The 25,518-nt window shown below is 43.8% G+C and overlaps 1 protein-coding gene across 1 annotated transcript in view; it reads left to right on the top strand.

The window, feature by feature from the left end:
• NAALADL2 (N-acetylated alpha-linked acidic dipeptidase like 2) overlaps positions 1 to 25,518 on the top strand; it is a 762,753-nt gene that overhangs the window by 330,177 nt on the left and 407,058 nt on the right. Inside the window, exon 3 of the mRNA XM_063131966.1 lies at positions 17,159 to 17,429. Coding sequence (XP_062988036.1) covers positions 17,159 to 17,429 — 271 coding nt within the window. The remainder of the gene's footprint in view (positions 1 to 17,158; positions 17,430 to 25,518) is intronic.

Raw genomic sequence — 25,518 nt, 5'->3', positions numbered from 1 at the left:
GGAGGAGGAGGATTATGTATGCTGCCTTGGGTTCCTAGGAGGAAAAAAAGGTGGGATATAAATGTAATAAATAATAATAATAATAATAATAATAATAATAATAATAATAATGTCTCATCCTCATACCCCCCCAATGCTTAATGGTTTATTGCCCCATTTGCTCAAAATGAAGTTATATTATATTATATGTATGTCAGTGAGAATAAAAGAGAATTACTTTAAAATTTTGTGGAGGGGGTACCTAACCCCGATTAGATTGAATAAGATAAATAATCAGCATTCAGCAAATTGTTGGAGAGGTTGTGGGGAAAAAGGAACGTATTTACGTATGTGGTGGGAATGCAAATATGTACAAAGATTATGGAAGATGGTGTTTTTTGAAATTGAAGAAATAGAGGGAATGAAAATAGAACAAACACCAAAAATTGCATTACTGTCACTATTTGAAGATTTAAAATGTGGAAAAGAAATTAAAGAATTGATATCGAGTTTTCTGACTGCAGCACGATTGATGGTAGCTAGGAACTGGAAGATTCAGGGGGAATATTCTATTGAAGAATGGTATAGAGAAGTTTGGGATATAGCTATTAATGATAAATTGACTTGTAATATTAACTGGAGGAAAGGTATAACCAAAATAAATGAGTTTGAAGGAATTTGGAAACAGTTCCTAATATTTGTGTTTTCTAAGGGAAGTGGGAAACCGCCGGCGGAAGAAAGCATGAGATTTTGGAAGCAGGAATAGATCCCGAGGTGGGGGATGCACTTATATGTTAAGAATGGTTATATTGTATGATAGGATAGGTTATAGATAATATTTACTCAATATATATGTATTCAACATTTATTCAAAATGTATGTAGTATGTTGTGTTGTTGTTTCTTTTTTGTAAGATGTTTATTTTGTGTTTTAAAATAAAAATTAATTAAAAAAAAGATTCCCCTCCCCCCCCCCCTAGTATCTCTTGGGCTTTAAATGACTGTAAGGCAGGCTATTATGATGAAAATGAACAGCGTATACAGCTGGCTGTGAAGGGTCATCAGCAATGTGTAATAGTGGAGTGGAGGGGGGTAGGGCTAAGGAAACCATTGCTGCGATGTGAAAAGTGATGTTGCAAGCATGCACCAAGTGTGGTGTAGTGGCTAGAGTGTTGGACAGGGAGTCGGGAGATCCGGGTTCTAGTTCCCACTCGGCCATGGAAACCCACTGGGTGACTTTGGGCCAGTCACAGACTCTCAGCCCAGCCTACCTCACGGGGTTGTTGTTGTGAGGATAAAATGGAGAGGAGGAGGAGGATTATGTATGCTGCCTTGGGTTCCTAGGAGGAAAAAAAGGTGGGATATAAATGTAATAAATAATAATAATAATAATAATAATAATAATAATAATAATAATAATGTCTCATCCTCATACCCCCCCCCCAATGCTTAATGGTTTATTGCCCCATTTGCTCAAAATGAAGTTATATTGTATTATATGCAAACATATTTTTTTAAAAAATATATTTATCTTGGCAGCGATCTATGCACACTTCTAAAAACACCCCCCCCCCCAGAGATCATCACAATTTCCCTGATTTGCATGGAGTCAGCAGCTAAGCGGACATTTCTTTAATTATCACACTCTCGCTCTCTTTCCCTTTCAAGGACTTCAATTACTGGACTGCACTTATTAATTCCACAACCGTTCATCAGGAACCAGGACCCTATTCAAAAGCAACAAAGGGACACAATTGTACCATTTAAACAACAAGTAGTGGCCATTAGCTCTGAGCATAACCTCACAAGCCTTCTGACTTAGTGATGCCATCTAATCAGTTTCCCGATTCAACGAGATGAGTAATGGGTAGGAACTAAAAAGGGGCAAAGCATACCACCAGCTGGGCTAACAGGGTTCGGGACTTTCGTGATTGCTGGCTCTGCTCATTTCATTTCTACACCAGTTCTTCTACAGCTATTCAAATATATGCAGAACTTTCTCCTTGATCTAAAGCTAATGGAATGGCCTTAGGGAGCAAAGAATGTCATTTGGATTTGATTATGTCACACTAGCCACTTTTCATTGAGGTCGTTGGCATGTTCCCTGTGGTCTCTCAAAAGAAAGCCAAAAAGCCGGCGTCACATATAATTTTGAAGGTTGTTTGGGTCAATGCTTTAACTATAAAATAGGGTTATCTGAGGACAATTTTGGGCACCACACTTCAAGAAGGATGCAGACAAGCTGGAGCGTGTTCAGAGGAGGGCAACCAGGATGATCAGGGGTCTGGAAACAAAGCCCTGTGAAGAGAGACTGAAAGAACTGGGCATGTTCAGCCTGGAGAAGAGAAGATTGAGGGGAGACATGATAGCACTCTTCAAGTGCTTGAAAGGTTATCACACAGAGGAGGGCCAGGATCTCTTCTCGATCCTCCCAGAGTGCAGGACATGGCATGATGGGCTCAAGTTACAGGAAGCCAGATTCCGGCTGGACATCAGGAAAAACTTCTTGACTGTTAGAGCAGTACAACAATGGAACCAGTTACCTAGGGAGGTTGTGGGCTCTCCCACACTAGAGGCGTTCAGTAGGCAGCTGGACAACCATCTGTCAGGTATGCTTTAGGGTGGATTGCTGCATTGAGCAGGGGGTTGGACTCGATGGCCTTATAGGCCCCTTCCAACTCTACTATTCTATGATTCTATGACATTCTCCCGACCTTCCACAGTGAGATATTTTCCCATGGTGATCCATTGCCGCTCCTGTTTTAACCCACCCAACACTGTTTTGTGCAATAAAGTGTAGAGATCAGAGAGGATTTCATTTGGTTCACTTTTTAATACGGTATTTAAAATCTGCACATTTCCCTATATTTGGGATGGAATGAAGTTGAGATTTAAATATCTGAATATGGGAGAAAGTGAAATCGACAAATGAAAGCAAAACTGATGTTCATCCAGGCTGAGGGCTTTTGGGTGCTTAGCTCTGATAGGTTTGGGTTTGAATCTCTGTATTCGACCTAGGAATGGGTGCCAAATTCAGTGGGTTCATATTTGAATGTAAACTTACCACATTTATCCTTCCTGGATCTGCACATGAACCAGAAGAGTTATACAGCAATTTTCACACTCTTCTGAACTTTGCAATGCATTTTGCAATTTAAAAAATGTACACCAAAATTTGTATAATAGGGCAAAAGCGTACAAAAATGCATATATTTGGAAAGTTTGCACAAAAAAGTTGTACATTAGGGAAAAGAGCACAAAAATGCTGGAAATGCAGAACACAATTTTGGAACAGGCTGATTCATCTCCTCAGGCATTCCTCAGCCCTTTCTACCCCTCCCAGCCATCTGGGAGGAAGCGGGGAGGATCTCACAATATTCTGATCCTGAGATCCTTCCCAAGGGTGCACACGTGGCATGTGATGTGCCGGGAGGAAAGAGGCACATTGTAACCACCATTTCTTTTCCCCAAAACATGGCTAGTTGTTAAGGAGCTAGGCCCCCTCCCACCCCTAATGGGCATGGAGCCACATGGTGTGGATCTATTCCCATTTCTGGTACTGCGCTTACTTGCGAGTAAGCAGGCAACAGGCAGGACGGGCGGCCACACCTCCCGCAGTGTTGGGACAATTCCAAGACTGCAGGAAGAATTGGGTTTTCCCAGGGTTTTTTTTAATCCCTGGGAAAACCTATGCTCATCCTTCCTGCCCCCGGGCGTCCTTGTGCATCATATGGTCATCATATGGTCCTTGTGCTCAGCAGTGACCAGCCTGGACTATTGGGCTAGTATAGACATGGCCCTCCTCCAGCTGCTTCTCATATCTCTGGCCTTTAGCATCAACACTTGTTCTAAGATGTTTTTAGAATATTTTTAGGATGTTTTTAACAATGTATATTATGTTTTAATTCAGTTTTATGTATTTTATCGTTTATTGTTGTTCCCTGCCTCAATCAGAATGGAGAGGCGGGTAAGAAATAAATTATTATTATTATTATTATTATTATTAGATCTCTTCCTGTTACTCAAGTTTACATTCCCTATGCCATCAACATAAGATGCATCCTCACTATCCCTAGATAAGTAGGAAGCTATACACTCTCCGTTCCAATGAAAATCAAGCCATTTACCCAAACTCCTTCCTTATATGAAAAAAATGACAAAGAGTACCGCTTCTCACTCCTGTCCTCGCTCTAGTGTGAATTCTTCAAAGGGTATCTCATTTTGCTGCTTTTGATAGCCAAAATCAAACAATTATACAGTGTGCGAAACAATGGAAGCAATAAATGTGAAGGGGCCAGAACGGGTCTTGTTATCTACGGTAGTATGATCTTGTACTTGCAGTTGCTGTCCCGAAAGCAGAACAATTTCACTTAAAAAAAGAAAAGAAAAGAAAGTACTGTCTTTGGTGAACCATGGGGAGAAATACCATCTGACAGGAATTGTCAACTTCGCCTGCACTAGATAATTAAGCAAGCAGTGAGATAGGCAGTTAGCTTTGCACTTTGAATCATTATTGAGAGAGGGAGGTGGGGGGAAGTAAAGATCAAGGGTTAAGGGTGCTTTAAATAAAATGCTTTAAATAAAAGGAGAAGAGAGAGTTTGGCGACCAAAGCAAACAGCCAGCTTTGTAACAGCTACCAAAGGGGTCTCAAACTTGGCCTGAGTTGTCTCTAATCCAAAGCCAGGCCCATGAACGGTACAATGGCTTTCTGCATTTTTGAAGTTCACAGGTTTGTCAAAGAGATAGTAGTGAGCATTATCTGTTCCCGTAAGGCATGTGCACATCATTTGAAATATACAGGAATCAAGCTAGTGGACTCTTAACACAAATGTTGCTAGAGATCAGGCTAGCGACATCTAGGCCAGATCTACACCAAGAAGGATATAGCACTACGAAGGTGGTATGAAAGCAGTGTATAAGAGGCAGGAGCCACAGTACTGCTTTATAGTGGTATCGAAGTGCAATGACAACTGTTGGGGCCCATTGACACATGCCATATACCACTTACCTGCGTCCGCCGCCGCTGCTGGCTTGCGTCCGGTGGCTTCTATGCGAGGATGCTGAAGGCCAGAAGCAGGCTGCGGCCGGCTTCCAGCCTTCAGCGTCCTCGATTAGAAGCCGCCGGAGGCAAGCCAGTGGCAACAGCAGCTGCGGACCCAGGTAAGCCCACCTCCTCCCTTCCCCACTTAACTGGGTCCACCAGCGCCAGCGGCTTGTGTCCGGTGGCTTCAACTTGAGGACGCTGAAGGCCGGAAGCAGGCCATGGCCTGCTTCCAGCTTTCAGCGTCCTAGAGTAGAAGCTGCCAGGTGCAAGGCAGTGGTGGGGGTGGATGCAGGTAAGTGGGGAAGGGGGGAGTGGGGCTTACCTGGTGCCTTCACGCAGGCACCAGGTAAGTGGGGATAGGTTTCTGGGTGCCCGCTGCACAGCCGGTGCCCAGAAAACTCTGAGTCAACGCAGAGGGTCCAAATTTCACCTCGGCTTTGGTTCTGAGGTGGATTAGGAACCCCCGAGGCAGCCCCAAGGCAGATTGGGGCTGCTTCAGGGGCTTTGGATTGGCCTCCAAGGCAGATCGGGGGGTCCATGCACAGCCCTAATAAAAGGTGGGCTACATATCTGTAGATAAATTAGTATTGTTTGAATGTCAATTACATTGATTTCAATTAGGATGGTCAACTTATTAGCCAGATTGCATGCTTTGCTTTGCCATGAAGTCTGTGTGTGTTGCAAAGAACTGAATGTTGTGTGGGATAGACCTAGGGCCTTAGCTAGACCTAGCAGTCTAGCGGGATGGAGGGGTGAAGATCTCGTGATATTTTTATCCTGAGATCTCCCCCTTTGTTTACATGCGGTGCTTGACAAACTCAGAGGGAGAGGTGTCGCACCCGCCATTTTGGTTTTTTTCTTAAAGAAGAAGGAGCACATGAGCACTCGTGCGCAAACAAAAAGAATCCCCGCTCCCCCCACCCCAGATGGGTTCAGTGCTCCTGAGGAGCTCTGCACCCTGTGTGCGGGTCCTGGCTCCCCGCAAGTAACTGCGAGGAACTGGGACAAACTGCGATGCCCGCACATACATCCTGCGGTCTCGGGAGCAGCCCGAGATCATGGAAAAAGCAGGCCTAAAGTGTAGGGCGAGATCCCGGGGCAAGGGAGGGATCATCCCTCCTTGATCCCGGGATCCTCTGTGAGTCATGTGAACGCACAGGCATGATCCTGGGGATCACCCTGGGATTTCGCCCTGTCTAGCTAAGGCCTGAAACTCAACCTTGAGAGGTAAATGGAACAACCATGTACAAAGGCAGTGTACCTCTAGATAACATATGCTGGGGATCATTGTCAACAAGGGATGGTTGTCACCTTCATGCCCTGCTGGGGACAAAGAACAAGGGATAGTAGTCACTGTCATGCCATAGTTGGGACAAACAGCAAGGTTTAACTATCACTTTCATGCCCTGCTGTCAAGAAACAGAAAGAGATGGTTGTCACTATTGTGCCCTGCTTTTCCCATAGCCATCTCAATGATTTATGTTGGAGACAAAAAGTCAGACTGGATGGACATTGATCTGACTGAGCAGGGCAAGTTTTACGGAGATTCCCGGGCCTTTATAGAGCCCAGAGAGACAAATTAGATACTTCTGCCCTACTAGAGACAGAATTTCTCTTTGCATTCAGTGCTTGCTGTGGCATAATCCCAGGCACAGAATGGCCTCTGTTGGATTGGGTTGATGGTGGTGCATTTAGCTTCACTGTCTTTCAAAACATTGAGAAATCCAAGTAACTATATTTAGATGAAGAGTATCTATGGCTCCGTGCCAGTACAGTAGGCCCAGAGTATGTTGCTTCCGTGACAGAGGGCAGAGTAGGTGGGAGAATAACATATTTGCACAGGGCTGCTCATTGATAGAGATTTATCTTTCTAAATGGTGAAGCTGTGGATTAATTGAGGTGCTTTGTGCAAATGTCAGTTACTGGCTTTGTGATGGATCAGGCTGTGTACTTTTTTGTGTTGGAGGAGAGTTAAGATATTGCTTATCATCTGTCTTCTGTATCTTTCCCCTAGGGGGGAGGGGAGAAAGCGAACGAGGCAGATATTGTGAAAAGAGCTGTGCTTTCTGGCGCCAGAGGGGCTTGACAAGATGGGAATGAATACACAGTATATTTACAGTCTCTCTTCCCATTCCAACAGGCTGTCACTTTTTTCTCCTAAATAAAGATCAGTTCATTTGCAACACACATGCACACAAGCTCCCTGCTGTTATTTCCTGAACAATTAGACCAGAGGAAAAGCTCAACAGCAAAAAGAAAAAGAAAAAGAAAAAGTCAGTTCAAGCATGGATCAAGTTAAAGAAAATAAATAAATAAATAAATAAATAAATAAATGATTTTAAAAACACAAAGACAAGTTGTATTTGAAAAGCCAAGCACAAAAATTGCATGAGCATATTTCACTCCTGGATGACAGTTTTTGATGAAATTTCTGCCCATAAGGCACCTTTATAGAAAAAACAATAGCTCTATGGTTGGATGGAAATGTTTTCAGCAAGGTCTCTTCCTGATTCAGTCGCACAGAAATCCATGTGAATAAATGGCCTTTAATACTGGCATTGGGGCTCTGGAAACCTACAGGGTTAGGTATCCAGCATGATTAAGAGACAGTGAGTTCTCGCATGCATTTTCATCACATATGTGAATGAATGATCATAGATCAAATGCCTGAGATGTAACTTTCAGCTCACTCCCCATCAAAGGGCTTTCAAAAGGAGTTAATTTGCTTAAAAGCCATCAAGTGCAGCAAAATATTTGTGCATGTATGAACCAGCACATCATAACCACTATTCTGCACATGCTTTGTGGCAGGTTCCCATAACATGTTTTTTAAGGGCAATGCTATGGTTCATGTCAGCGACTCCATTCTCAAAACAGAAATTAACAAATTGAATTAACCCATGGTTTCAGTTTTAGGAGTTACTCTGGAACAGATAAATCAGTCTATTTCCACTCCATGTCATTTGCATAATTAATTAATTAATTAATTAATTAAAATATTTATGTTGTGTTACATTATAGGATAAAACTCTGCAAAGGCTGAATTGGCAAGAAAATGTGAAATCACAAAACACAAAACAATTATAAGAGTAATGATGAAAACAGTGGTAAAATAAAAAAATACAGTGAAAACCAGATAGCACCACGTATGCAACACACCCAGTTGAGTCTTAACTGCTCAGGGGTGAGCAACCTCTTTTGCTCCAGCAGACTGATAATGTTAAGGGGTGGGGGTCTTCCTGAAGCTCCTCCCATGAAACATCCAAGCCCACCCACTTCCCCGTTTTCTCCATGGATTGCTCATAATTTGTGCAAGTTATGCATCTTTGTGGCATACTTTATGCAAGAATTAACATGGCTTCTGAAAAGGCAAGTCCTGCCTCAGTAATCTACTAGAATTCTTTGAGAGTGACAACAAACATGTTGACAGGGGTGATCTGGAGGACATTGTTTACTTGGACTTCCAAAAGGCTTTTGATAAAGTTCCCCACCAAAGACTCCTGAACAAACTTAGTAGTCATGGAATAAGAGGAAAGGTCCTCTTATGGATCAGTAACTGGTTAGAGAACAGAAAACAGAGACTAGGAGTAAATGGTCAGTTCTCCTGATAGAGGGAAGTAAATAGTGGGGTCCCACAGGGATTGGTATTGGGACCAATGCTTTTCAATTTATTCATAAATGATCTGGAATTAGGAATGAGCAGTGAAGTGGCCAAGTTTGCCAACAACACCAAATTATTTAAGGTTGTTAAAAAAACAAGGGTATTGTGAAGAGCTCCAAAGGGGTCTCTCCAAGCTGGGAGAGTGGGCATGCAAATTGCAGATGCAGTTCAATGTAAGTAGGGGCGTTACTAGACGAGGCTGTAGCGCGCGTTACCTTCCGCAGCCACGTCGAGGCTTCCAGATGACGTTCACGAGGATCCGCCGTTATCCTGCGGTGAAGCCTCTTTCTCCCGACTTTAAAAAAGTGAGTTGTAGTGCGCCTTTTCCTGCTGTCCCGCGGTAATTCGGAGTACGTGTGGGAGGATGTGAGGTCACTGCGGTCGGCACTGGTCAGGAAAAGGCGTGCTAAGGGGGAGTGGTCAGCGGCTTCGGTCAAGCCGCCTCCGCCATTTGCGCGTAGTCCGGCAGCTGGGGCAGCGCGGCGGAGCGGCTTTTTTTTTTTATTTCCCCAGTGACAGTTTGCGCAGGACCGGAGGACCGGAAAAGTGGCTGGTGACTCCTTGCGGTGGGCAGCTACCGTGGCCGCATAATGGCGGTGCTGTACGCTGCCTGTTAGTGTGGGTACCAGGCTGGCAGAGGGCAGAGCTGTTTGTGGGCTGCTGCCATGGCTACGGCCAGATGTGGGTTGGCTCCTTGGGATGGGGCACAGGGCACAGAGGCGGTCATCGCCGCCGACACCTCAGAGGCATGATGGGAGATGTAGGCACAGAGTGGCCATGCAGACGATTGACCTCGGGTCATATGACACCCGCCACGACCCCCATCAGGAAGTGAGCGCATCAATGTTGACCCTCAACAGCACCAGCAGCACTTCAGCTGGCACTGGCACTGCCGCCGCTGCCGCCGCCAGGGCCGGCGGCGGCATCGCTGACGGCTGCGCAAGTTTGCGGTCTTTCGGACGTGCGCAAACCGTGCAGCGAGCGAAAAAAAAAGCCGCGGCAATCAGGCCGGTGTGGCTGCGCAACCGTTCTCGCGGCGGCAGCAGCACAACCGGCGCAAACTTCCGCCATAAATCGAAGGCAGGTGTGGATCATGAGGCGTCACGGCTGAACGGGAAAAGCCGCTTTCACCGCTCCTCAACGACGGAACACCCGGTACGTCTAGCAACGCCCCAAGTGTAAGGTGATGCATGTTGGAGGGAAATCCCAACTTCAAGTATAACCTAATGGGATCTGAGCTGGTGGTGACCAAACAAGAAATTGAGCTAGGGATTGTGGGGTACAGATCGATGAAAATGTCCACCCAGTGTGCAGCCACGGTAAAGAAGGCAAACTCCATGTTAGGCATTATAAGAAAAGGAATTGAGAAAAAACTGCCAGTATCATACTGCCTTTATGCAAATCTATGGTGCAACCACACTTAAGCCATTTCTACACCTGCCTTTTCCCCTGGGATCATTCCTGTGCATCCAAATGACACACAGGGGATCCCAGGAGCAGGCAGGGATGATGTAGGTGTAGAAAGGGCCCTAGAATACTGTGTACAGTTCTGGTCACCACACCTAAAAAGGATATTATAGAGCTGGAAAAAGTGCAGAAAGTGGCAACTAAAATGATTAAGGGGATGGAGCATTTCTCCTACGAGGGAAGGTTACATCAGCTGGGATTGTTCAGCTTGGAAAAAGGAAGGCTAAGGGGAGACATGATAGACACAAAATTTAGCATGGTATGGAGAATGTGGATAGGGAGACATTTTTCTCCCTCTCTCAAACTTATAGAACCTGGGGTCATCCCATGAAGCTGATTGGTGGGAGATCTAGGACAAATAAAAAAAAGTACTTCTTCACACAACACATAGTTAAATTACGGAATTCTTTACCACAAGATGTAGTGATGGCCACCAATTTGGATGGCTTTAAAAGGGGGTTAGATAAATTCCTGGAGGTGAAGGCTATCAATGGCTACTAGCCTTGATGGTTGTGTGCTATCTCCAGTATTCGAGACAGTAAGCCTGTGTGCACAAATTGCTGGGGAACATGGGTGGGAGGGTGCTGTTGCACCATGTCCTGCCTTGTTGGTCCCTGGCCGATGGCTGTTTGGCTACAGTGTGAACAGAGTGCTGGACTAGATGGACCCTTGGTCTGATCCGGCATGGCACTTCTTATGTTATTGAATTATGGGCATAATTTGTGCAAATTTAACAAATTGCAACTGCAAGTTGCATAATTGTACACATTGCACCTGATTTTTGCAAAATTTCATAAATTACACCTGGAATTTGCATAACTCACACAAACTAGGCTCGCAATTTGTGCAAATTGCTTTTGACTGTTAGGGCAGTATGACAATGGAACCAATGACCTAGGGAGTTTGTGGTCTCTCCCACACTGGAGGCATTCAAGATGCAGCTGGAAAGCCATCTGTTCGGGATGCTTTAAGATGGATTCCTGCATTGAGCAGGAGGTTGGACTCGATGGCCTTAAAGCCCCCTTTCCACTCTAATATTCTATGAATCCTACTTCAATTCTTAATCATCATGTTCTGCCATGGTTTTGCTTACCATAGCCTAGCAATCCTGTTACATCAAATCATTCCCCAGCTCAAGCTCGCCATTCTAGTCCAGCTACTTCATTCCTTCATGAATGCCTATTATGTATGAAAAATCCTTCTGTCCTGCAAGTGTTCATTTTTCTTTAGCGACCAGTCATATCCTTCCACCTTTGGGGGCTGTCACATTGCTACACTGGCAGGGGATCCCGGCATTATGGCTCTTGTGCACTGATGAGCTGTATAGACAAATTGCTTTATCCTCTTCGGGAGGCTTCCAGCCTCTTTACTGCCGTGTACAATATCAGTCAGATTGCTGGAGCTTTATATGGTACAGAGTGTGAATTATAATTTCTTGTGATTCATCTCTAGATCGGTTGAGCCAACGGTTTTCAAACTTTCTATCCTCGGGGAACATATGCCAGGCAATTCTATTGCCCATGTGGCCTCTGCATGTGGTGGAGGATCGTAGAGAATATTACACATTCAGTTCATGCCAGCCAGTGAGGCCTTGGCCATCCTCCAGGTGAATTTAGAATGTGCTATACAACACATCCTTAACCAGAATCCCAGAATTCCCTGAAACACAGCTTGGCAATGACTGATTTAAGCAAATATTCAGCAGAAGCGGTCTCGTTCAAAATGTAATAATAATATTAAACATTTAATATCTGATATTCTAGTTATTGTAGTGATATCAAAGTTCAAGGATAACTATCTATCATCTGTCTATTTATCTATCTATCTATCTATCTATCTGATTTGGATAGGACCATTATCTAAATGTCTGACCTCCTTCCATCCTTTGAATGTTGTTACTGGTGCTTTTCTTACACCTTGACATCAAGATCTGTGCTTTACCCAGCCTAGACAACCATGTTTGGATTACTTGCGAATGAGTCATAATGGTTCTGATGCCACAGATAGAGCTTTCATGTCACTTCTAGGGATGGGGAAACTAAAGTTCATGCAGGTTATCCAAATTCCACTTCTTAGCTCAGTTTGTGCATTTTCTTTTGTGACCTGTTCCCCCTTCCCTGTTCATTATAATGGGGAAAATATGCATTTTGAATGGGAAAAGTCTGCACAAAGGAAATACTTCTTCACATAGTGCATAGTTAAACTATTCAATTCACCATCACCAGATGTAGTGATGACCACCAGGTTTGATGGCTTTAAAAGGGGGGTGGATAAATTCCTGGAGGAGAAGGCTATCAATGGCTGCAAGTCCTGATGGATATGTGCAACCTCCAGTAGCCGAGGCAGTAAGTCAGTCTATAAACACCAGTTGCTGGGGAACTTGAGTAGGAGGTTGCTCTTGCACTGTGTCCTGCTAACAGCTGGTTGACCACTGTGTGAACAGAGTGCTGGACAAGATAGACTCTTGGTCTGATCCAGCGTAGCTCTTCTTATGGTCTTATGTTCATTAACAAAAGTGTAGAGACGTGCATTTAAAATAAAAGGGGAAAAAAGAAATGTACATTTAAAGTGCACATTTTTCAAAATTCACATTTTTGAGGGAACATATTTGCAAGTTCAGGAATTTGTTGACTTTCCCCCCACCCAAAAAAATATGTCCTTATTTGAATTTGGGATTTAATCAGAACAAGTTCAAATAGTTTTCAAACTGAAATGATTATGATTTAAAATTTAATTTGTATTAAATTTAAATTTATAATCATATCCTTAACTTCTTTTCTTTTAATTGACTGTTTTTGGTTAAGGTTGGCACCTTGTCTTTTGTGCTTTCAAACTGAAATGAAATTCTCATATATCCCTAAACACTTCAGATCAACTCATACAAAGACTTTTCCATTGGAATATGCTCACACATTCAGATCCCATCATCAAACGCTGAGTAATCAGGCAGTGAGAAATCAAAGGGATGTATATGCATGTGTAAACCAGCTTATAGGGGTGACATTGTCCAGCCTTCTTACTAAACACCACGGGTAACAACTTCATTAAGAAGTGATTAAATAAATCCCATTGACAAGAATGGAACACAAGTTAAGTCCCATTGCTTTCAATTGGATGTATTCAAGACAAACATTAGCTAACTTTGGAGTCATAAGATAATACAAATACTTGTAAACCTAATGAACAGTTTACAAGACTGGAAGCCATTTACCAACACTGGTTAGTATCCTATTGCGCTCATGCAATTGCTAGAGTGACTGTTTGTGCAACAGGGCATTGATGGTTCTAGAAATAAATGGAAACAATAGGAAATGCTTGTTTCTGGAACCGGGTAAGTCAGCAGAGCTCCTAGAAGGGAGACCAATTCAAAATGAATTCAAAATGAGTGTTTGTGCTCATTTCTGAGGATATTTTTAGAAGTATAAAAGCCCCATTGCAGAAGTGGTCACCCCACGTGTGCAATGGAACCAGTGGAGTGACCCTGTTGAATACTGCCCATCAGGGATAAGGATTGCTTACAGCACGATGATCCTGAAATGCTTGGAAGAAAATCCCACTTAATCTAATGGGATATACTTCCTAGTAAGAAGGCTTAGGATCACAGCCTTAATCTTGCTAGCAAAACTTCCAGAGTGTTTGTTTGCTAGATTAAATGATCCCCAAGTCTAATGAAAAAATACTTAATTCCTGCTGATTTGTTTTAATAAAACTTAGGACATGATTTGCATCTCCTTTTCTTTCATATTCTGTAAAAAAAATGGTGTAAACAAGGAATGCACATGCTTTGCTTTAATTCAATCAAAGATATTGTCACTAAACTTTCAATCGCATATTCATTTAATTACAGAGTAGAAAGCATCTTTCGCTCCGCAATGAAAGGAACAATTTCAGAACTGTACTCTCTTCATTTAAAATTACCTTCCTTGATGAAGGAAGTGCTGGCTGGTGGGAAGAAGAGGTTCAATCTTATTTGTATGGGATGACTTTCCTTCCATTATTTATTCTATTAATGCTTCCAATACCTGTGGGAAATGTGGTTCTTCAAGTCGCAATTGTGTTAATCAAATGACTTTGTGCATTTTGGGACTGTCCAAGTTTGTGTCATTGCATTAAAGGGCATAGCCGATGAAATCACTGGCTTGTAATGTACTGGTGATTGGATTAACTTGTCTATTCTGTGCAGTCTGTTTGAAGACTTATTGGAGATAAAGTGGAAAAGATTAAATCCAAAGAGTTTGACCTTTGACTATTATTTCTCTTGAAAAGAGCTTGGAAGTCTTTAGCATAAGCCCACTGCACTTGAAATGTGTGTGTGTGTGTGTGTGTGTGTGTGTGTGTGTGTGTGTGTGTGTGTGTGTGCTTTATTTGGTATTAAAAGAGACCACAGATGGTGAATGCCATTATCGTTTTTTGAAAACGGGGTTGTAACCATTGGGCTTTTCAACTCGATCAGCACTGTGGGTCAGATACAAAGACTGTGTCCACATACTGGGGGGCTCTCTGTGTTTCTCACTCAAACTCCACCTCCTCATATGGCAATAGAGAGGGGGCCCGAACCTTCAGGAACACAATTTTAAGTGGGGGGAGAGCCAATAACTGCAGTGCGAAGTGGAGCTCAGATGACTTGGAATCTCATCGTGTCATTCTTGGATTGAGGCAGGCCTAGAATCATAGAATAGAGAGTTAGAAGGGGTCTATAAGGCCATCACGTCCAACCTCCTGTTCAATGCAGGAATCCACCTTAAAGCATACCTGACAGATGGTTGTCCAGCTGCCTCTTGAATGCCCCTAGTGTGGGAGAGCCCGCAACCTCCCTAGGTCATTGGTTCCATTGTTGTACTGCTCTAATAGTCATGGAATTTTTCCTGACGTCCAGCTGGAATCTGGCTTCCTGTAACTTGAGCCCTTCAAGAAGAGATCCTGACCCTCCTCTGTGTGACAACCTTTCAAGTATTTGAAGAGTGCTATCAGGTCTCCCTTCAGTCTTCTCTTCTCAAGGCTAAAGCTGCCCAATTCTTTCAGACTCTCCTCATATGGGGAAACAGTATATGCCTAGAGGGTTTACACATCTACATTAAAATGTATGTGGGATGGAGAAATCAAGTACAGGGTACGAGTCTGTCCGAGAAGCTAGGTAGAAACCATGGTCCTTCCTTCATCTACTGGAGCTCCTTGGGAAACCATGAACTTTCCTGGACCAATAACTTTATGGTCTCTTTGCCTTGCTCCATACCACTCAACTGTCTCTGGGCTTTGCTAGACCTACCTGATAATCCGGTGGTGAGGAGGGGCCAGCCCGCGCTAGAAGTAGCACGGGCTGTCGCTCCTATCCACACGTCAGATGCGATGGGGTAAAGGAAAGCCCCATCATGTCCGGCGTTTTTTAATTTTTAAAGGAGCTGGATGCACACGAATGCTCGTGCGCTTAGGTGATTTTTTTTTTAAAAAAAAAACATTCTCCCCGTTCCCCCTGGCTCTGATCTCCCCCCAATTTCCCTGGTTCTGATCTCTCCCCCACCCCTGGCTCCAATCTCCCCAACACACCCAGCTCCAATCTCTCCCTGGCTCCAATCTCTCCCCCTTCCCCGGCTCCGATCTCTCCCCCTGCTCCCAGCTCCAATCTCTCCCCCTGCCCTGATGGGCCCAGCGCGGTTTCTCCCGGCTACACACGAATAAGCGGCGTAGCCAGGAAAAGCCATGGAACGGGCTAGACCATCCACAGTCCCGGGCTCAGCCCGGGACTGCGGAAATACCGGGCCCAAAGTGGTGACTGTTATCCCAGGGCCAGGCAAGGTTGACCCCTTCCTGATCCTGGGAGCCCCTGTGTCATTTGGACACACAGGGGGGAGCCTGGGTGTCAGCCCGGGCTAACCCCTGGTCTAGCAAAGCCCTATGTGTCTTCCTTAATCATGAACTTTCCTGACACCAGACTTCATATGTGCAACAAAATACCTCCATCAGTTCCTACTCTATTTTCTTGACCTTGTAACATCTCCAAGTTTTCCTGGCCTTCCAATCCATCATCTTCCTTCTCTAAAGGTGCCTCATCTGCCTTCTGAGACTTATCCTTGCTGTATCTGATCAAGGTTTCTGTCCCAACACTTGGTTCGTTGTCTCAGCCAGATCCTGTATGGAATGCAAGTGTTTGAAAATCGGTGTGGGAAGCATCCTTTTTCACATTATTTTGGGGTCATTGTCCTGCTATGGCCAAACTAACCCAGTCAATCTTCTGAAATGTGTGAGTCCATATTTCCACCTTCTTCTTATGATGTAAAGAATTAGACACAAGGAGTGGAATCCAACGTCACAAAAGCGGAAGCTGCTCATGCAGTGAGGCCATTGCTCCTCCCTTTCGCAACTGCTTGTGCCCCCTGAAACTCTGCTCCAGAGGATCCCCCAGCCCCCCAGGCTGCAGTGGGGAAGGGTAATCAGCCCCTCCTCAGTTCCACTGTTGCAGAGGTCTTGAACCTTTGGCCTGCAGGCCAATCCAGCCTCCTTGGGGTCCCAGTCTGGCCTTCTGGGGTTCCCCTATGGCCTTGGCTTGCTTCCCTGCCCCCACCTTGTTCCCCCGACTGCTGAGCATTTGGTGCCTTCCAAGCTGTATAGTATTTTTTCCATTCTAAATGGCTGAAATGCCTCTCCTAAGGTAGTGGCAGTAAGAGCTGTAAACTAAACAATGCTGATATTTTTGCCCTGCCCCCTTTTGCTTCTGACCCTGCCCCTTTTTGCTTTCAGCCCTGCTTCTTTTTGCCTTTGGCTCCACCTAGCACTAGAAAGTGGCTCATGAGAACCTCTCCAAAATTCTATCAGCCATTGGGTTGAAAGTGGTTCAATATACCCCTGTGCTGAGAGAAGCCATTCTGTCAATGGGGGAAACATCATTGGATTTCACCCAAAGAGTTTTTGAATTCCAGGTATCATATGAATACATTCAAAAGCTTCTCTCTTCCTGGAAAACCCAGTCTGTTAATCCAGTGCTGTTGTCATTGTTTGTTTCTGTTTTTCAGAGACTTGATTCAGCTGCATGGAAGAGAAGATAGAGATATTGCCATGAAGCTTCTGGGTCAATGGACATCCTATGGCCTTGAAGATGTCCAGCTCGTAAATTACTCTGTCCTGCTTGACCTACCAGGCTCTTCCCCAAATACAGTGACTCTGAACCACACGGGAGAATGCTTTTATGCTAGTGGACAGCCATGTAACCAGGAGACCCCAAAGCTGCACAATCAAGACCTTCTATACTCCTATGCTGCTTACTCTGCCAAAGGAACTCTCACGGTAATGTGACCATTTGTCTCTGTCATTTTGGTGTGAAAATGAAAGAGAAAGAAACAGATTCCATCTGGGCTTAAACCAATGGAATGATGTATCATATGTTGGCCTTGAAACAAGCTGAACAGGTGTGGGTAAACATTTAAGATATAGCCTACTGTACACCTCATTTCTTGGCATGATCCATCTCTATTACATTTTATATCTTCTTAAGTGGAGGCTGGAATTCTTTATACTTTTCGGTGAGTCTGCTGCTTGTTTTAGAGACATGCAGATAGTGTCTGTGTAATTTTGGATTCTGGAAATGTGTTCTTATAGTTCTTGAACATCCTGCTAAATACCATGGTAAACCTTATTTATTTATTTATTTATTTATTTATTTATTTATTTATGGAGCAATCCTATGTACCCTAGACAGTGTCCAGGGCAGGGGACACATAGGATAGTTTGGATTCCTGGACCCTGGACCCTGGATTCCTGGATCCAAGCTTGTAGTTAGGGCTCCGTTTTAGGAGCCAGGAAACCTCTCCACCTCCTCTCCCCCACATAGCTGGTGTGGAGAGAACCATGCCAGCTACCCCATCATGCTCACAAAAGGGAGCACAGAGATGGGCAAAAGGAGGTTAGGGTGACCATATGAAAAGGAGGACAGGGCTCTGTCCGCTTTTAAATCTGGTCACTCTAGTATAGCTCCTGCAGCTTTAACTGTTGTGATGAAGAGGGAATTTCACCAGGTTCTCCATATATACAAATGACACCTGCTGAATTTCCCTTTTCTATGCAACTGTTAAAGATACAGGAGCCGTGTCCTCCTTTTCATATGGTCACCCTAAAAGAGGTGCTCCTGGGGGCAGGAAGGGGGGGGAGACTGGGACAGCTGAGTTATGCTGTTTCCAATGGCTTCCTCAGTCTCATTCGCACCAACTTCAAGGCACAGCTGCTAGATGGGTGATATTGCCCATCTAGCAGAAACACAGGATGGACTGGAGCCCACCGTGCATAGGATTCCCTGAGTGCGGAAACTGATGGGAATCATGACAGGATTGCATCCTTATCTATCTATTTATTTATTACATTTCTAATAAACCCAATAGTTAATGTTTTTTGGGTGTGTTGCAAACAACTAAAAGCTAAAATGCCATAGAACAGTTAAAAGTATAAAATGAAATGCAAATATTTAAAAGAATAAAATACAGTGTAATGCAAAACAATAAACAGCATAGGAATCAAAAGAAAGCACAGGAACCAAACCTTCCAAAAATATTGAAAAAGGGAAGTTTTAGAGAGCATGGGGTTGTGAAGGAGAGAGACTTACTGGTTTGCAACCTGGTCAGTTGGTCTTTACATTTAAAGGGGAAGAGTTATTAATCAGTGGTAGAATACCTGCAGGCTGGTCCCCAGTTCAGACTTTGGTGAGGGCAAGTTGAGGTCCTCCAGACAGATCATGCCAAGAAAAAAAGATGTTTATAGGGGAAAAAATGTGTACATGCTTGAAATATGTTTGAATCAATGGGAGGAAAATGTGTGCATTTCAAATATGTGCACACTTGATGCATACATTTAGGGGGAAATGCACAAAAATATGCCCCCCTTTTTTGTAGGAAAATTACCTCTCAGTACTTGCACTCCAAAATAAACAAGAGGCAAGATGAGTTCCATATGGGTGATCCTCAACAAGCTCAGATTTTGCTGATTTGCACATCACAACAGCTACATGGGACAGTGGCACATGCAGTATGATTAAGCATGGCATTGCCCCAAGCACATAGAAAGAGGGAGTAGCCTCCAAGAACCCATGGCTTATCTCCCTAGTCTGGTATTGGAGCTTGTTCAAAATAGGAAAAGCTGTGGTGGGAAGGAGCAGACTTCTAGGAGGCAAATTCAAGGTGTGGTATGGGTTATGCATTGGAGCATGAAACTGGCCCACACAATTGGGCCAGTTTCATGCTTAAACATATGGGATAGGATCCAATGGTGCCCTATCACTGGTGGCAAGCATCACTGGTTCCTGGTGCATGCGTGGCTGGCCCTGGTGGCGGCAGTGGTGCCCACATGGCCTGTACTGCCAGTGGCATGATGTACTGCTTCTGGGCGCAAACTCCCCAATGACCAGAAATGCACGTTTCTGGAAAGTGTGACCTGTCCCTTCCAAAAACTTGCACTTCCAGTTACTGGGAGCTTATCCCTGAAAATGCTACATTGCCTTTGCCAATGGTAGGAGCTGGCCATGCACTGCTTTCACTGGGGCAAGCCATACATGCACCAGGAACTAGCAGTGCTTACTGCTGGTGGTAGAGCACCATTGGATCTGAGTCATGGAAATGAGGCCATCTCATGTGCCTTGGTCCTCTGGAAGACGACAGAAACTAGATGTTTTGTGAACGTTGGTAGAGCCCTGATAGACCACCATGATGGCCTGGAATGGCCAGAAGCCCAAGCTTGAAACATCAGAAGCATTGGTGTATATGAGATGTATCGTTTGCTCTAACGGAGCAATTCTGTCATCCCAGCAGTTCCGTAACTCCCTGCATGACTGCACATATAATACTCCCTGCTATTTAACATTTATTTAATGTTAGGTGAGGAGCAGAGCATAGAAATGAACAGTCCGAGCCCAGAGGGACTGAAATCTATATTTGGTACATAGAACAGGAACTTGGGGAGAGATAAATTTATAAGCGCCCACACCTGCTCTTGGGAAATGTGTGTTCCAAATATCTGTAGGCCTCCCGAACTGAAGATCCATCTGCTGAACATGCTGTATAATTAAGTTTCGCCACCTGCATATGGAAGGAGAATTATGGCTTTCGGAAAGACAAAGCCCTTCCACTTCAAGTTTACTTAATTATACATCTCTCCCATCTGAATTAACACAGTCGATGTTGTCTTGGTGCAATCTACTCTGTAAGATGCCACAGCTACTTAGAACTTTAAGGTTTTACTTTATTTTATTTAAAAGTATTTTATACCAGCTGTCGTATCCAGGCGGTTTACATGATTAAAACCATAATATAAAAGTACATATATACAATATAACTAAAAGATACTAAAATATAACCATGGGCCACTTGAAAAGAAATAGGCATTACATATCATCAAAAGTTGGGGTGGATAAAAAACGTCTTCAGCATGTGCATGAACTCTAGCAGGTTTGGCACATTGTGTGTGAGAGTGTGTGTGTGTGTGTGTGGATACTCCAGAGAAGAGGCACTGCCACAGGTGGACATCTGCAGGATGTGGCATAACCTCCAAATTAGATTACTGCAATGCCCTCTACGTAGGGCAGCCTTTGAAGACGGTTCGGAAGCTGCAGCTTGGGCAAAATGCAGCTGCCAGGTTGATAACTGGAACCAGAAGGTTTGAACATATAAGACTGATTCTGGCCCGCTTGCATTGGCTGCCTATTCATTTCTGAGCCCAATTCAAGGTGCTGGTTTTAACCTATAAAGCCCTACATGGCTTGGGACCACAATACCTGACGGAACGCCTCTCCCAACATGAACCTATCCATACACTGCGCTCAACATCTAAGGTCCTCCTCTGAGTGCCTACTCCGAGGGAAGCTCGGAGGATGGCAAAAAGGGAGAGGGCCTTTTCAGTGGTGCCCCCCCCCCAATCATGGAATGATCTCCCCGATGAGGCTCGCCTGGCGCCAACATTGTTATCTTTTCGGCGCCAGGTCAATACTTTTCTCTTCTCCCAGGCATTTAACAGCATTTAATAACATATGCCAAGGTTGTTTGTGCATATTTCCCTCCCAAATGTATGCATCAATTGTGCACATTTTTGAAATGTACACATTCTTCTCCCATTCTTACATTGATTCCTTCTGTGTTTCTTCCAAGCTGTGAGCTCTCATTTACCTGAAAATCTCAATTGCATTGCAATGTGAGTTCTACCCTCACTGCACTGTGAGTTGCACTGTGTGTTGTAATGTGCCTTGCATCTTATTAAATATATCCAGTTGCAACCTATTGATGCATCCCTGTTGCTGCTGCTTGTCCTTTCCCCCCACTTGAACTACCAGCAAAAAGGCACTATTGATGGCTTTCCAAAGTCTGGCTGCCAGACAAGCTAGAGGACTTAGTTGCTTCTGACAATATTATTTGTAGAACAGCAGCACTCTGCCTCTTTGAAAACCTGTCATGTCCATTCATCTTGTGGCCATATTTGTACTTGAGCCTCCAATTTGTGCTTTCTAGTAACAGTCTGAACAGCATTTCTGGTACGTGGCATCTTTTCTTTTTTCTACTGAAAACACTCTTAGTACCAGTGATGGATGGCCGCTTTGGCTACCTTTCTGTAATTCATTGTGTGTTGGAAAAGTGGCACCGTTTACCCCATTATGATGACAGGTGGAGTCAGTGTATGATTTTGCAGAGACTGGTCCTATATTGGTAGTAAAATCTACATTACAATGCTTATGTGGATGATTTAGTGTATTTCAGGTGAGGAGGAGGGGTTACCTTGTTGCATTGTGTTTGTGAACAGAAAGACATACACAAATTGTAATTTAATAGCAATCCTGTTTACATTTTACTCAAGATATATGTAAAATGCAGCTGCATTTTATACCAGCTGCAGCTTCTGGACTAATCTCAAGGGCAGCCCTACATAATAGCACCTTATAATATTCCAGTTTTGATATTGCCACTGTATGGACCACTGTGACAAGGTTATCTCTATCCAGCAATAGCCATAGCTATTTTTTATAGCTGTTTTTATCTGGTTGAGCTTTTATATTGTATTCTATATTATGGTTTTATACTATTGTTTTATACTTTGAATGTTTTTAATTTTTGTGAACTGCCCAGAAAGCTCCAGCTATTGGGCGGTATAGAAATGTAATAAATAAATAAATAAATAGCTGGCATACCATCTGAACATGGTTAAAAGCACTGCTAGCCAAAGAGGTCACCAGGGCCTATAGTGACAAAGATGAATCCCCTAAGTACCCCCAAGTTGTGATCCCATCCCAAGCACATTGTTGGCCAATTTCCCAGACCCTAAAATCACTAATCCATAAGGCCTCCATCTTGCCGGTGTTCAACCCTAACCACAGTTTATTGGCCCTCATCCAACCCAGTGCTGTGAACAGGCACTGACTAAGGACTTGCACGGCCACATTTGATTCAGATGTTATAGAGAAATAAAGCTGGGTGTCATCATGTTGTAGTTTAGGGTGCCTCTTTTGGGGAGGTTAAGTGGGGGCATGAAATGAAAAATTTCATGCCCCCAAACTCTTCTGCTGTGTTCAGGTTAATGGAAAAAAGTGGGTTCATTATCTTGCAGATAGAAGACCCAATAACACATGACCTGTGTGTGTGTGTGTGTGTGTGTGTGTGTGTGTGTGTGTGTGTGAGAGAGAGAGAGAGAGAGAGAGAGAGAGAGAGAGAGATCACTCTCACCATTCATTCTTTACATTTTTGACACTGTTTACATTTTACTTCGGTTATTACATGTGTTTGCTAACTGCTCTGTTATTTAGGTGAACCTGCCTTATCCCCCCCCTCTTCTAAGGCTAAGCTTTGTTGCATGTTATATATTAAAGAAAATGTAAATATATTTCCCTGTGCCTTCAACTAGATATGTCAGATCCTATGAAACACAGAACAGAGTGATCTCTTAGTCATACTGTGCTTTTCTCTCTGAAAGAAAACAAGTCACTGAAATGTACATTAGTAGCTGGCTGGAGAGAAGAAAGGGGGGGGACCCATCTCAACTCCTGCACCAACACAAACTGAAACACAAGATTCTGTGCCAGACTTCCATGTCCTGCTGAAATCACATGTGTTGGTTTTCAGGATGAGGTCAAATCCAAGACAAAATGAGCCCAGTTGGCAGATTCAAAATGGCAAGTCTTTTCAAATGATAGTCGTAACATTATTGGAATCAGGATGTTGACTCTGCAGCCCAATGGTTTGCAGAAAGTTGAAAGAGCCATGGAGTCTGCAGAAGAAGAAGGACATGGGCAGGAAATTCAACAGAAGGTCAGAGAGATAATGAGATTTGCAAAAGTTTTTACTTGTATATTGCTGCAAGAGAATATCTGTAAAGGGGGTGGGGGAGATCTCCAGGAAGTAGCTGAAGGTCAGCAGAAGGACACAAGAAGGACAAGGCAGGCTGCTGCTGCCGTGGCCTTGCAGCAACAGTATCTTAGATAGATACCTGAATTTTGGGGAGTTGAGCCTTCCATGGCTTTTGAATCATCAGCAAAGATCGGAGAGCCCTGGGAAGCTTCAGTTCCCAGGAATCCTGGATTCCAGCATGCCACTAAGCTGAGCAGAACTGGAGCACCATTGCAGAAAGAAATCAGGATGAAGGTCTACAGGAGATTAAGGCCTTAGCTAGACCTACGTTTTATCCTGGGATCATCCTGGGGTCGTCCCTGCCTGCTCCCGGGATATCCTGTGTGTCATTTACATGAACAGGGATGATCCCGGGACGATCCCAGGATAAACCTTAGGTCTAGCTAAGGCTTAAGATACTGATCTCCAGCGGAGAAACTGAACTGAGAAAGCTAGAAGCTGCCTTATCGATAAGTACTAGCTGGGTTAGGGAAACAGACTAGAATAGATACAGCAACATGTATATCTCTGTAGATTTTTTTTTAAAAAAATCTCTTATGTTCAACTGTTCAAACTTCTCTAAAATTATTCCTTCCTGCCAAAAAACCCAAACAAATATATATATATATATATATATATATATATATATATATGGAATAACTGTTTAATTAGCTGTCATCTTGATCTTCAGTAAAGATAAGTTTCTTTCAGAGTAACTTTTCTCAGACCTAATTATTCAGCCCATACCAAACCACCCAGTTTGGAGAGTTGTCTGGGTGAGGAATTTTACTTCAGGGGCAAAGGGCTGTTGAGTGGAAGCAGCCAGGGAATAAAGGTATCCACTGTGTGGCAGTGGTGAGGACCAAGAAAAAAGGGCTGTTTTTGCTGGTTTGATCCTGTTTCCCTCTGTTTCAGGGTGCAGGCTAGTGCCCGACCAATTCCTGGCACAATTTCAGAGATTACATTGGAAATCCTTTACCCTGCAACCCTAATCATATTGACTAGGGATGGGTGTGAATTTCATTTCAATTTGCTTTCAATAGGAATTTATCAAAATTCACCAAGTTCTCCATAGTAAGAGCCTCGTGTGGCGCAGAGCGGTAAAGCAGCAGTTTCTGCAGCTGAAACTCTCCCCACGGCCTGAGTTCGATCCCAGCAGAAGCTGGTTTCAGGCAGCCGGCTCAGGTCGACTCAGCCTTCCATCCTCCCGAGGTCGGTAAAATGAGTACTCAGCTAGCTGGGGGAAAGGTAATAACGGCCGGGGAAGGCAACGGCAAACTACCCCGCTATAAGGCCTGCCAAGAAAATGTCAGCGAAAGCTGGTGTCCCTCCAAGAGTCAGTAATGACTCAGTGCTTGCATGAGAGATTCCTTTCCCTTTCCTTCTCCATAGTTACATTTACATCCTGCCTTTTTTCCTCCAAGGAACTCAAGGTGCTGTACATAATCTGCCTCCTTCTCCTCCTCTCCATTTTATCCTCACAACAACAACCCTGTGAGGTAGGTTGGGTTGAGAGTCTGTAACTGGCCCAAAGTCACCCAGTGAGCTTCCATGACCAAGTGGGGGACTAGAACCCAGATCTCCCAACTCTCAGTCCAGCACTGTAGCCACTACACTACACTGGTTCTATTCGAAACAAAACAAACTTAAAATTAAAAAAGAAAGAAAGAAAAGAAATTGAATGTGGGAGAATCCAGAACAAACAAATGTGTTCATTCAGGCCCAGGGCTTTGAGTGCTTTAAAAGCCTGGGTTTGAATCCATGCGTATTCAACCATGTTAGTGTTAAATTCAGGTTGTCACCTCTTTCCCCCCTCATCTTTAACAGCTAAATGGTAGGCAAGTACATCATGGTCCTTTCCATACTGGGAATAGATGCTCCAAATGAATTTGTCTGGTATGGTTGAGAATTTTGTTTCTGTTCGTTTTTTTATAAGATTTTACCAAAATTCACAAAGTTGTTCATATTCAGGAGAGAAAGGATGTTGGAGCAGAAAGAGACAGATTTTTCCATCTCTAACAGCAACC

Source organism: Elgaria multicarinata, chromosome 8 (genome assembly GCF_023053635.1).
Source record: "Elgaria multicarinata webbii isolate HBS135686 ecotype San Diego chromosome 8, rElgMul1.1.pri, whole genome shotgun sequence".
Classification (NCBI taxonomy): domain Eukaryota; kingdom Metazoa; phylum Chordata; class Lepidosauria; order Squamata; family Anguidae; genus Elgaria; species Elgaria multicarinata.
The sequence above is the reverse complement of the archived record's forward strand: the minus strand, read 5'-3'. Positions and strand labels throughout refer to the sequence as shown.